We start from the raw sequence: 12,394 nt of genomic DNA, 5'->3' as shown, positions 1-12,394 counted from the left end.
TTGCAGAGTGATCCACAGTGACCCCTGAGGGGATTGTGGAGGATGTGAACGTCTCCATTGAATCTTGGGAATGCCCTGCATATTTCCTAGTTCTTCAACCTAAGGCTAAGCTTACAGGTTACCCTCTCATCCTTGAGAGGCCCTGGTTAGCCACTTTCGATGCTTACATTAGCTGTAGAGATGAAAATATGACCATCAAGAATGAGAATATGTCCAAGCAGTTAGTCGTATACCCTCCTGCTCAACCATCTCTAGAATATGACTTACCTTTGTGGCTAGAAGAGGAGGAGGAAGATGAATTTTATTCAACCCAACTCTATACTTTAGAAACAACCATGGGAGGGGGACAACAAGATGAAGATGATTTGATTGAACACATACTCCAAAGTCCAACTCCCAGTACACTGTCCTTAGAAGAAGTAGTAAAGGAAACCCAAAAAGACCATCAAATTGATCTATTCTTAGCCGATTCCAACACTATCTGTGTCAAAACCATAGAATTCGGTCTCGAGAGAACTTTGAAAATCAATCCATCTCTTTCTGTTATCCAAGAAGAAAAGTTGTGCAACATGCTAAAGGAACATTTGGATGCCTATGCTTGGAGTTACCAAGAAATGAAGGGAGTGCACCCCTCAGTGTGTACTCACCATATTTATATCAAGGAAGGTTTGAAGCCAGTCTAGCAACCCCAAAGGAGGATGAATCCAGCTCTTAAATATACAGTCAAAGAAGAACTACAAAAACTGCTAGATGCAAGATTCATTTACCCTATCTCAGATAGTGAGTGGATCTCTCCTTAAATATTGGTTCCAAATAAAAATGGTAAGTGGAGGATTTGTGTCAACTATAGGGAGTTAAACAAAGCCACAAAGAAGGACCATTTCCCTCTACCTTTCACCGACCAAGTGCTAGATGGCTTGGTAGGGAAAAAGTTTTTCTCTTTCCTAGATGGATTTAGTGGGTACAATCAAATCCAGACCAGCCTGGAAGACCAGGATAAAACCACCTTCACTTGTCCTTGGTGTACTTTCGCCTATAGGGTCCTTGCTTTTGGCCTATGCAATGCTCCTACCACTTTTCGGAGAGAAGTCATGAGTATCTATTTTGAGTTAGTCCATGATGTATTAGAAATCTATGTGGATGATTTCACACCTTATGGAGGTGATTTCAAGGAGGTTCTGTCCAACTTAGGTAAGGTTATGCACAAATGCATTGAAATGAACCTGTCTCTTAGTCCCAAGAAACTTGAATTCTTGATGAATGCAGATACCGTGCTAGGTCATTCAATATCTCAGCAAGGACTACAAGTAGACCCAAACAAAATAGCTATCATACAAAGGGTCCCACCTCCACAAAAGCAGAAAGCTGTCAGAAGTTTCCTAGGGTTAGCAGGATACTACCAAAGGTTTATAAAAGACTTCATCAAGTTGGCTTCTCTTTTATTTGGGTTATTGGCTAGAGACTCTGAGTTTGTATGGTCAAAAAGTTGTCAAGAGGCCCTGGACACCCTGAAGGACAAGTTAACCACTGCACCGATTCTCTGACGCCCAAATTGGGCCCTTCCTTTTCATATTCATGCTGATGCCTCACACAAAGCCATAGGAGTAGCCCTAGGCCAGATAGATGAGAAATTGCCTTATGCTATTTACTTTATCAATAAGAATCTATCAAAGGTCGAACTGAAATACACAGTGACTGAAAAGGAGCTCCTGGCTATTGTGCATTCATTGAACAAATTTAGGCATTATATTATAGGCTATCAAACATTTGTACATACTGACCATGCTGCAATCAAATATTTAATGAATAAACCTGATGTGAATGCCAGGATTATTAGTTGGTTACTTTTATTACAATAGTTTGATCTAACTATTGTTGATAAGCCTGGCAAGGAAAATGTTGTTGTGGACTTTTTATCCAGATTAACTTTTCCTGCAGGTGAAGAGCGAATGTTTGATGATCAGTTACCAGATGACCACTTATTCACCATTTCAATTCTCTCCATGGTTTGCTGACATAGCAAACTATTGGGTATCTTTACGGTTCCCACCAAATCTGTCCTCCAAATAGAAAAGCAAGATTGTGAGGAAGAGCACCCCCTTCACCTGGATTAAGGGCAACCTCTTCAAACTTGGCCCAAATCAAATTCTGATAAGATGTGTCAGGGAGGAGGAAGTCTTTAACATCCTTCTGACCTGTCATGGGGCCTTGTGGAGGTCACTTTGTAGCAAAGAGGACAACATTTAAAGTGTTACAAGCTTAGTATTATTGGCCCACTCTTCATCAAGATGTGAAAAGATATACTAGTGAGTGTGATCGGTGCCAAAGGATGGGAAAGCCTACTCCAAGAGATGAAATGCCTCTACAACCTCAAGTGAATTTTGAGCCATTTGACAAGTGGGGCATGGAATTCATTAGACTTATTGATCCTCCTTCCAAGCAAAAGCAATATATCGTTGTGTGCACTGACTATTTGACTAAGTGGGCTGAAACCAAGGAAATTAAGGTAGCATTAGAGGAGAAGGTGGCCGAGTTCTTCAGGGAGAATATATTTTACAAATTTGGGTACCCTAGAGAACTTGTCACTGATCAAGGCAACTAGTCTACCTCCAACATCATTGATGACTTCCTCAACCAGCACAACATCAAGCATAAGACCTCCACTCCCTATCACCCACAATCTAATGGGCAAGTGGAGGTAACCAACACAATGTTGGAGGACATCTTGACCAAAGTGGTTAGCAAAAATAGGAAATATTGGGCAGATAGACTAGTTGAGGCCACCTAGGCCTATAATACCACATGGAAGACCACCACTGGAATCACACCCTATGAGCTGGTCTATGGGAAAAAGGCCCTGTTGTCCATTGAGTTTGAGTATAACACATTGAGGATACAACCCAACTAGATCTAGATCTCAGCAGTGCACAAAAAGAGAGATTGCTCCATTTGAATGGTTTAGATGAATTCAGAATGCAGGCCCTCCTACACAGAGAGGTAACTCAACTTCATAGGACGATTTGGCATGATAAGAACATCAAGGATAAGCAATTTCAAGAAGGTGATTAGGATTTGTTATATGGTTCTAGATATAAAGACTTTAAGGGCAAGTTAAGGATAATATGGTTAGGGCCTTATGTTATAGAGAGATGTCATGATAATGGTTCAATGCAGTTCAGAACCATAGATGCAGAGGCCATTCCTTTACTTGTTAATGGGAACATACTAAAATTTTATAAGAGGCCATTGTCAAAACAAGAGTTCATTGATGGTATCAATAAAATAGTGATGGTGGTGGAGCAAGTTTCAGCTCCTGCCTCATCAATTAACTGAGAAAAAGAAGAAGAGGAAAATAAGGAGACTCAGTTGAAAACCTCATGAAAAATAAGAAGAGAAAAATCATGAAAAAATTCGGTTTCCAGGTCAGCAGGAGGACGATCAGAGAACAAAGAATAAAAAAGGAGCCTATTTCACTCTCATTTTTATCTTTCCACCCATCATCATTCATAACTCCACCATTTATTTCATTTTTTCCTCTCATTTTATTTAGTTTACAAGGGGACTGTGTTTTCTACAGGATCCCCTAAAAACCTACACGATGATCATGTAGGAATTACAGTGGCTTGGGAATCCTACAGGATGTAACACTAGGGCAAGCAAATGATCTTCGATGTCAAAAAAATAGCATCCCTACATCACAATTTCATTACCATACCTCTCCCCATCTTGATCACCCTTGTATTCATCATTAAAAAAATCAATTTTCAAAAAATTTCATATTCTTCAAGAGAAAACACAGAGGAAAATGAAACAGAGGGAAAAAGTGAACAACACCTGAGTGTATTTCTCATTATTCACACTGCTAGACCTCATCTCTATCCATGCCATCCTCCTCAAAATCCCAGCAAAGGAAATAATTAAACATTCTGAGGGAGAAGCAGCTACAAGACATCCTGTAGGAAATCCTGTAGCAACCTATCCCACAGAATAAAAATCATGAGTAGCAGCAAGCTTCCAGCATTAATATCCAAGGTCAGAAGAAGTTCCAAAGAAACATCAGCACCATCATCTTCAACAACATGTACCTTCACATCAAGGAAATCATTAGAGGGCAATAGAAAAAGAAGGAAAAATAACATGCAACCAACACATAGGAAGCACCTCATGTCTTCAAAAAACTGTAAAAAGGTATTAGCACCACAGGTAAGTATCTCTCTCCACTCTCTCATTTTCATTATGTAGTCAAATGATGTAAAGGTTGTGAGTGAGTTGGTTTATAAGCGAAAGATGTCTAGTTAACTTGGCCACCTTCGTTCAGTTGACATTGATGGAAAATTTTAGGGGCTAATGTTCGCCCAGTGGGCTAATTTTCCATGATTTTTCCAAAAAAAAGATTCGCCAATTTCCAATTTTATAAAAGACGATTCGCCCAAATTTTAGAATATAAAATTATTTTACCTTAAAATTCGCCAACATTATATAGAGACTATATAAAAAATAACTATAAATTTGAATAATTTTACAAATATATCAATAAACATTTATAATTTGCATATTAGGGATTAGCGAGATTCGCCAATGTTTTAAACTTCAAGAAAATTTTCCATCCTTAAAATTTTCCTTGGTTGACAAAGACAAAATAGTTGGTCCTCCAACACATGGCAACAATCAAGTCAAAAAAAAGAGAGGAGAAGGACAAAAGCAGTTAAGGCTATAGATGCACGAAGTGGGAGTCGATTACAAGGAGAGGAGAATGATGAGTTGGTAGTGGGGACCAACAATCCAAAAACAGAAAACATACCTTGGCTGCCAGCACAACACCTCATTCAACTCGACCATAAGAGGAAAAAATTGTTGATCCCCATGCACTTATGCATTATCTCCTCCAGGCTCACTCTAGCAAATTCGCTCTCGTACCCAGGAAACCTACAAAAGAGAATAATTCCATCTTTCTCCTGCATAGGACTTCCTACAGGATTACACAGGAAATCCTATAGGATCACAAAGGAATCCTACAAGATACAACAAGTCAGTCTACAAGATTGGTTGAGAGTAGTTTCAGAAGCAGATACACAGGGGTTGGCTACAACAAACACCATGAGGAGGTAGGCTCTATATTTACTTCCATTTTTCCAAGTGAATTGAACAGAAAAATCTCCTAGTTTGAGTGAATTTGGCAGTTGTGTAAGGGAATTGTCTCCACAATTATTTCAGTCCCATTTACTTCTGCATTAAAATTTGTATCAACCATCTATGCTCCTCAAAATTCACCAACCAAAATGATAGTGTGGTTTAATAGAAGGGAGCCCATTAACACTATGAGAATCCACCAACACCCTCCTATGTTAGAAATCTTGATGAGGCATAATTGGATGAGGTATTTTGAGAAATTAAGGGGGTATGATCGTGAAGTGGCCCGAGATTTTTCTCTCTCCCTCATTCCACTGACCAGAGCCCATGCCATTGTTGTAGTGAGAGGCCTCTCCATAGATCTCACCCCTCAACTCATAAGTAGAATTACCACACTTCCCCTAGGAGTTCCTTGGAGAAAGGACAACAAGGGAGATAACCAGCCTGCCAAGAGGAAAATATTTTCAGAGGGAGAAGAGCCCATTGAGGACAAGAACGGAGTAAGGAGAACAAGCCTACCATACCCTTGGAATGAGGTAAGCTACCACCTTATTAAATACATATCATGTGAAGGTAGGTATAGTGTGGTTTATGGATATGACTTTATGCTTCTTGAAGAATTGAGTTTTTGAGTAGAAACACCTCCTCACTAAAGGCTCAACATACCATACTTCCTTTTGCAATCACTGATAGATACAAGCATAAATGCGTGGGAGGGAAACCACCAACAATTAGCCCACCATGGGTTAATTAGAATAATCATAGAAGATTCCCTCCACAGCCTCATGATTCCTATCTAATGGGCAATTTTCAGAGACATGCAGACAAAGGAGGATATCAAAGCCCTCACATATGACATTAGTCCCACTATCAATGAAAAGGATGAGGAAGAAACTGAAACAGATGAAGAAGAAGTAGAGAGGGATGAAGATGAGATAGATTAGGAGGAATAAGAGGAGAAATAGAAATAAGGTTATGAAGAAACATATGAATATGTCAAGGAGGAAACTGATAAACAAGATGAGGATCTAGAAGGAGAAGAACAGGGGAAAAACATAGGTGAAAATGACAATGGAAAAGAGGAGGCAGAAGACAAGGAGGAGTCACCTAGGATATCTCCAGAACCCATTGAGAGAGAGGCAGAAAATGCCCTCACTACCCTTAGCACCCCTATAAAAAAGGCAAAAGATAGAGGCAAACCCCCTTATAATTCAGAACAAGGAAAAGCACAAGGATAAGGCAGGGAAAACCCCAAACTCTAACCAAGGTTCCCATTGTTGTTGAGGACTCGCCAAAATAGCAGGAGAATATGGATCCTCCTATAAAAACTTAAGAAGAAGGATCCTCAACACTAACCTCCCCTAGGTCTCCTATCACATATATGAGAAGGCCTGTAACAATGCTTACCTCATCCAAAGGAAAAGACATCCTACATGATACATAGCAGGACCTATAGGAAGCAGAGGTAGTCCTATAGGAAACTCTTCTAAACCTACAAGAAACTCAAGAATTGGATGAGGAAAGAAGTAAGCAGCCATAAACAAAGAGAGAGAACCCAGAGCCAGAGGAACCTAGTGCTCAACCTAACCTTGACTCCTACTATAGATTTATTGAGGGGGACAAGGTCGTTCCACAAAAAATTACCATTCCATTATTCTTAGAGCTTGAGAAAGAGAGAGCCAGAACTCATAGATGGTTGCATATTTCCAAGTCCAAGGGAGTGGAGGACATTGGTCACATGGAGGAGAAGCTCAAAGAGATGGGTAGAGAACTAATTAGTTTGAGAGACAAACAGGTCATCATGAAAAATAAGTTAGGGGTAGAAAATGCATGGTTGAAAGGATAGCTGCAAGAAAGAGAGAATCAATTGGCATCCATGGTCAGTCTCTCTTTGGAAGCAATCCAGTGCAAGATGCCAGCTAAGTCCTATGCACTATACCTTAAGGAACAATGGTTGTAGTTCCAAATCAAGACCCTAGCACAAAGAGGCACTATGCCATTCCAGGATTATAGACAGTTCATTGATCTTTGTGATCAAATCACATTGGAAGATAGGGCCAAGATGTCTGAGTTTTATTTGCATAACATGGCCTTGACAGACATGAATGTATGGGACCCTAATGCAAAGCTAAGGGATTTATAGTTGATGGATTTGGCATCATGGATGAACCATGAGGAAGTAAGAGATGCAGAAATGAAGAAGATATTGGCAAGAGAAAAAACAAAGCCTCTTATGATCAGAGCTGAGCAGTCCAATCTAGTGGCACTCATCAGTACACATAATTTAATTGCAAATGATCCTAAACTTTCACCTAGGTATCTTGCTGCCCAGGAGCAAGCAATTACACATTTTGAGGACACGTTTAGATTATTAGGGGATGACAACATATAAGCTTGGATAAGGAGATGGAATACATTGCCATACAGTTTGAAGATCAAAGAGTACCACTCTCCTCAAAGGATGAGAGAAGCACTGAACATGACACCCATGTACAAGCAATCCATCCAAAGGCTAAAAGTCTGGATTGGCTTGAGACTTAGTCCCCCACTTCTCTTGGGGATGTTAGAATAAAGGAAGGAAGAGGAGGAAATAAGACAGTAGGAGGAGGTAGAAGAGAAGGCGGGATTCTATGAACAAGAAGAGGAAACCACAACAGAGGCATGGGATTTGAGGGAGGCCACTAGAGCTATGAAAGATGTCATGGATATTGATTAAGTTTCTCAGAGGATGAGCAACACTTTCAATAGGCGAGTAATGATGGGCCTCATCATTCGGTAACTATATGGGCATTAATTCACCTCCTAGCTTAGTCAAATCAACTCTTCTCACAAATTATTACATGTTTTGATTGTATTTTGTTTAATGGGATGAGTTAAATGGAGGAATATTTGAATGGGGGAGGAGTAAATGAGGAGTATTTACCCCCTACAATCTCTCTCCCTTATCCCATTCGAGTTTCAAACCTTAGTCTTGCCAAAATTCCTTGATTTTCTCTTCCAAACCTACATTCAATGCATATTAGTCCACTAGGCATATTATGTGTCACCTCATGGTTATGTAAATGGGCTACAAAAAGCCTCGCTAACTCATGTTGAAACTAAGAATTTTCCACTAGTTCACAGAATTCAAAACATCGTTGGTGTTTGAAACAAGAAACTGCAAGTGGGCAGGCCTGTAATTCTCTTAGAGTGGTGGGCCCTTCTCTTATGATTTTTCCTCCTTTGTGAGGCTTTCTCTACCTATGTCTCTCTACAAAACTGTCACTTGTTCTCTCCTCCACATACTCAAAATCACTTCCTCTGTCCATGGTTTCACTATTTAATTTCACAAAAAGTTACAGTGTGGGGAGACGAATGTGAATGGAATGGGGGGTAGGCTCTAGGGTTTATGAGTGACTGTGTGTATTTATAGCTAGGGCACAAATTAAGAGAATGAAAGGAGGCTGTATGGGATGAAAAACAAAGGATGAGACATAGGTGAGGATGGAAGAGATGATATATGAAAGGTTGTAGTGAAATAAACCAACTCATCTAGGGTTTATAGTGAGAATTAGGGTTTTATGAAAATGAGTGAAACTTTATGAAAATCTCAACAAGTGCAAACCAAATTGGAGGGAGAGGAGTGATACTTACTTTCAAAATATGGATTTGGAATAAATTTAGCATAAATTTGATGTTCGGAACATTTTATGGCTTGGCTAGCCTAAGTGTAGCGCCACTACTCAAGAGCGCAGCGCCACCCCACGAGCGTAGCGCCACCCCAAGGGCACAACGCCTGTTATAACTTGAACTGTCCAAAAAGTCTGTAAGCACAACGCCCATCCAAAACTTCTATAAGTGTAGCACCTTTCTCTATAAGCACAATGCCTAACTTCTTTGCTCACGTACACTTGCTCCTTTGATTTTTTCTCTCCTTGGGCTTTGGCAAACATGGCATAATGATTTTCAAATTAGGATGGGAGGGTTTTATATGAACTCCATTTGATTTTTTCTTTTGAAAAACCCACTTTTCTAATGTCTCTTTGTCCTTTTAAATGCTCTGTTTTTAGGTTTATTCTCTTTCGCTATTGCAAGTGGATTGATGCTCTAGATAACTTGATTTTTTGCAGTGGTAGGTGCTTGGCAACATCACAAGATGCTTAGGAGTAGTGGGGAACAAATATTACATATGAGAAGATAAAATTACATCATAAATGAAGATAAAAACAATAATACTGTTTTTTCACCTCAAAACAAGCTTTGACGTGAGAACTACATTAGGCTTTAAAATTAATAAAGTATGGCTTTACCAACCATTATTGGCCTCCTCATGTCCTTGTTGATCATTATTGGCATATAATCACTGAATTTGACCATGATGGGACCCTAAAACCTAATGAGACCAAACCCTAAGACCTAATGAAATAAACTGCAGAGTGAACATGAGCCATGACTGAAATATATGAAAGAGGATCAACAAGTACAGATCATGAGGGAAAAATTGAAGTAAACCCTACCATCAGTGAATCCATGACCTAATGGAATGCAAACTCATCAGTATGGGACTCCTATCATGCAAATTTAAAAGAGTAGATGTTGATCATTGATGGCAGTGTGAAGACACTAGCACTAACATTGGCTCCAATGGGGATGGTAGCTCCTTGGAGGTGCCAAGAACACTGTAGATCTAGTAGCCTTATCCATTGGGCAACGGAATCAAAACTTTTCAAAAACTGAAAACTGACACAATGCAAACTGAAACTGACTCATGACTCAAACTGTGATTAGAAACTAAACTAGAACCAACAAACCTTACACATATCATTCAAACTTTATAGCCTTCACCTCGGGCCCCAAGCTGAAATGACTGTGTACCTTGAATTCTTGGAATGAAAAGGAAAATGGTATGTACAATGATCATATCATGATTTCAGAAATAACCTCAGAAGTAGTAGTTCTTTAGGAGCCTACCATTAACTGGCCCTCCTGGACAATCCTAACCATCCATCTCCTTGAGTAAAAAGGCATTCTTTCCCTTGTATGCTACAATATTATAGGGTCCTTTCCAAAAGTTTTCAAACTTACCATGCTTTCTTTTGTCCTCATTCTGAGCATCGCATCGCAACACTAAATCCTCTAGTTGAAATTTGTCTGCTTTAGTTTTCCGATCATAGATTTTCTTGATATTTTCCTAAAATTGGAAATTATTTTGGAGAAATTCATCCCTTGTTTGCTGTAGATGAATCATGTGACTGATTCTTCACTAAAAGTCATCTTCTTCAGTGCCAGCCTCCTGTAACAATCTCATAACCGGAACTGCAAGAGATGTTGGAAAAACTGTGTCAATGCCATAAACTAATTCAAATGGAGACATACCTATGGATCTCTTCTGGCTCACTCTATCAGCCCATAAGGCATTAACCAACTTCCTATGCCAACTTTTCTTATTTGTTTCCAACATCTTCTTGATGATGTTCACCAAAGACTTATTTGATGACTCGGCCAAAACATTTCCCTGTGGGTAATATGTTGTAGAATGACCCAAAGTAATGTTATACTTGCTGCAAAATTCGATCATCCTCTTTGATTTGAATGCGACTGCATTATCTGTGATGATTTTACTAGGACAACCAAAATGAGATAAAATATTTGACTCTAGAAATTGGATGATTACCGTATCTATGGCTTGTCTAGGTGGAATTGCTTCAATCCACTTGGTAAAGTAATCGCTTACTGTTAGGATCCATTTGTGCTGCGCTGACGATGTTGGATGGATTTCCTCGATGAAATCAAGTCCCCACTGCTAAAATGGTGCATTGACTTCAATAGGTTTCAGAGGAAGAGGCGGCATTTTTCTTTTCCCTTGAAAGACCTGACATTCCTGACAGCTCATAACTGTTTTGTAAACATCTGAAAATAGAGTCGGCTAGTAATAACCAACACTTAACATTTTGTTTGCCATTGTCTTCCAAAACAAATGACCACCACAATCACCTTTGTGAAAGTAATACATCACCTCCTGAGCTTCCTCTTCAACCAGATAGTTAAGTAACACACCTCCTGGATCTTTCCAATAAAGGGCATTATTTAGAATGTAGAATTTAGCGGCTTTGAGTTTGAGTGATCTACCTTTGTTTTTTGTCATTCCTGAAGGTGGAGAAAGGTGCTGAAGTACATACAATATGTCTAAATACCATGGTGACTGAAGAAACATTTCAGAAACTTGAATGAGAGAGCCTTCTTCTACATCTTCTGACATGGATGCAATGAGATTGATATCTAAAGCATGCAGATTTGATTCAGCCATTAATATCACCAAGCGTTGTCCTTTGATCAGCTTTGTGGGTTTAATCTCTAGATCGTATTCCAACATCGTTGCAATTGACTTTCCCCACCTTCCTTCTAGATCAGTTTGTATTAGCACATCCTTTATTGTTGCATTAGGAATGTATGCTATGATGTGTGAGTGTAGAATATACACTCTGAAATCCTTCAAATCTTTGACAAGAGAAAGAGCCTGTTTTTCAATTATATTATACTGCAAGGTAGCATCTCTGATGGTCCTATTGAAAAAGAAAATGGGCTTCTTTAGCTCTTCTCTCTTTTGCATCAATACTGCAGCCAAGGTATGGTCAGACGCAAATTAAAATATGATAAAATATTGAGTGTAATCAGGACTAATCAAGATCGGGGCTGTAGATAAAGCATACTTTACCAGATTGAATGACTTCATGGCATCCTTCGTCCATTTTACCATGCTATCCTTTTTCAACATGTTAGTTATTTCTCTTAATTGTTTAGCTAGATTGGGTATGAATCTGCGTAAGAAATTCATCTTACCATTAAAATATTGTATATCCTTCTTGTTCCTTAGAAAATATATTTGCTGAATTGCCTCCACCCTTGAAGGATCAATGCGAATGCCTTCTTTTGAGATAATATGACCAAGAAACTTTCCTTCATCCATGGCGAAAAGACTTTTCTTTGGATTAAGAGATATCCCGAACTTCCTACATCTCTGAAACACAATCTTTAAATGGTGTAGATGCTCATCATCGGAGCCTAAAAATATTGTTAAAGCATCTAAATATACAACCAGAAATACATCCTTTTCATTGGTAAAAGTAATGTCCATTGCTCGCTGAAATGTGGCTCCAACATTCTTCAAACCAAATGGAATTTTAGCATAATGAAAAGTTCCCCAAGGTGTGGTAAATGTAGTTTTGTCTCGATCATTTTCATGCACTAGAATCTGATTATAACCTGAATATCCATCGAGTAGTGA

General features: G+C 39.1%; 1 protein-coding gene across 1 annotated transcript; it reads right to left on the bottom strand.

The window, feature by feature from the left end:
- Positions 1 to 11,035: 11,035 nt before the first annotated feature.
- Positions 11,036 to 11,719, bottom strand: LOC149170366 (uncharacterized). The gene has a single exon (XM_089425538.1). It carries the CDS (start codon positions 11,717 to 11,719, stop codon positions 11,036 to 11,038), a length of 684 nt encoding a protein of 227 aa, XP_089281664.1.
- Positions 11,720 to 12,394: the final 675 nt, after the last annotated feature.

The sequence above is a fragment of the Pinus tabuliformis genome, chromosome 4_2 (assembly GCF_031772625.1).
Source record: "Pinus tabuliformis cultivar Carrire ecotype Pingquan chromosome 4_2, CPIR1, whole genome shotgun sequence".
Classification (NCBI taxonomy): Eukaryota; Viridiplantae; Streptophyta; class Pinopsida; order Pinales; family Pinaceae; genus Pinus; species Pinus tabuliformis.
This window is presented reverse-complemented; position numbering and strand designations above follow the sequence as displayed.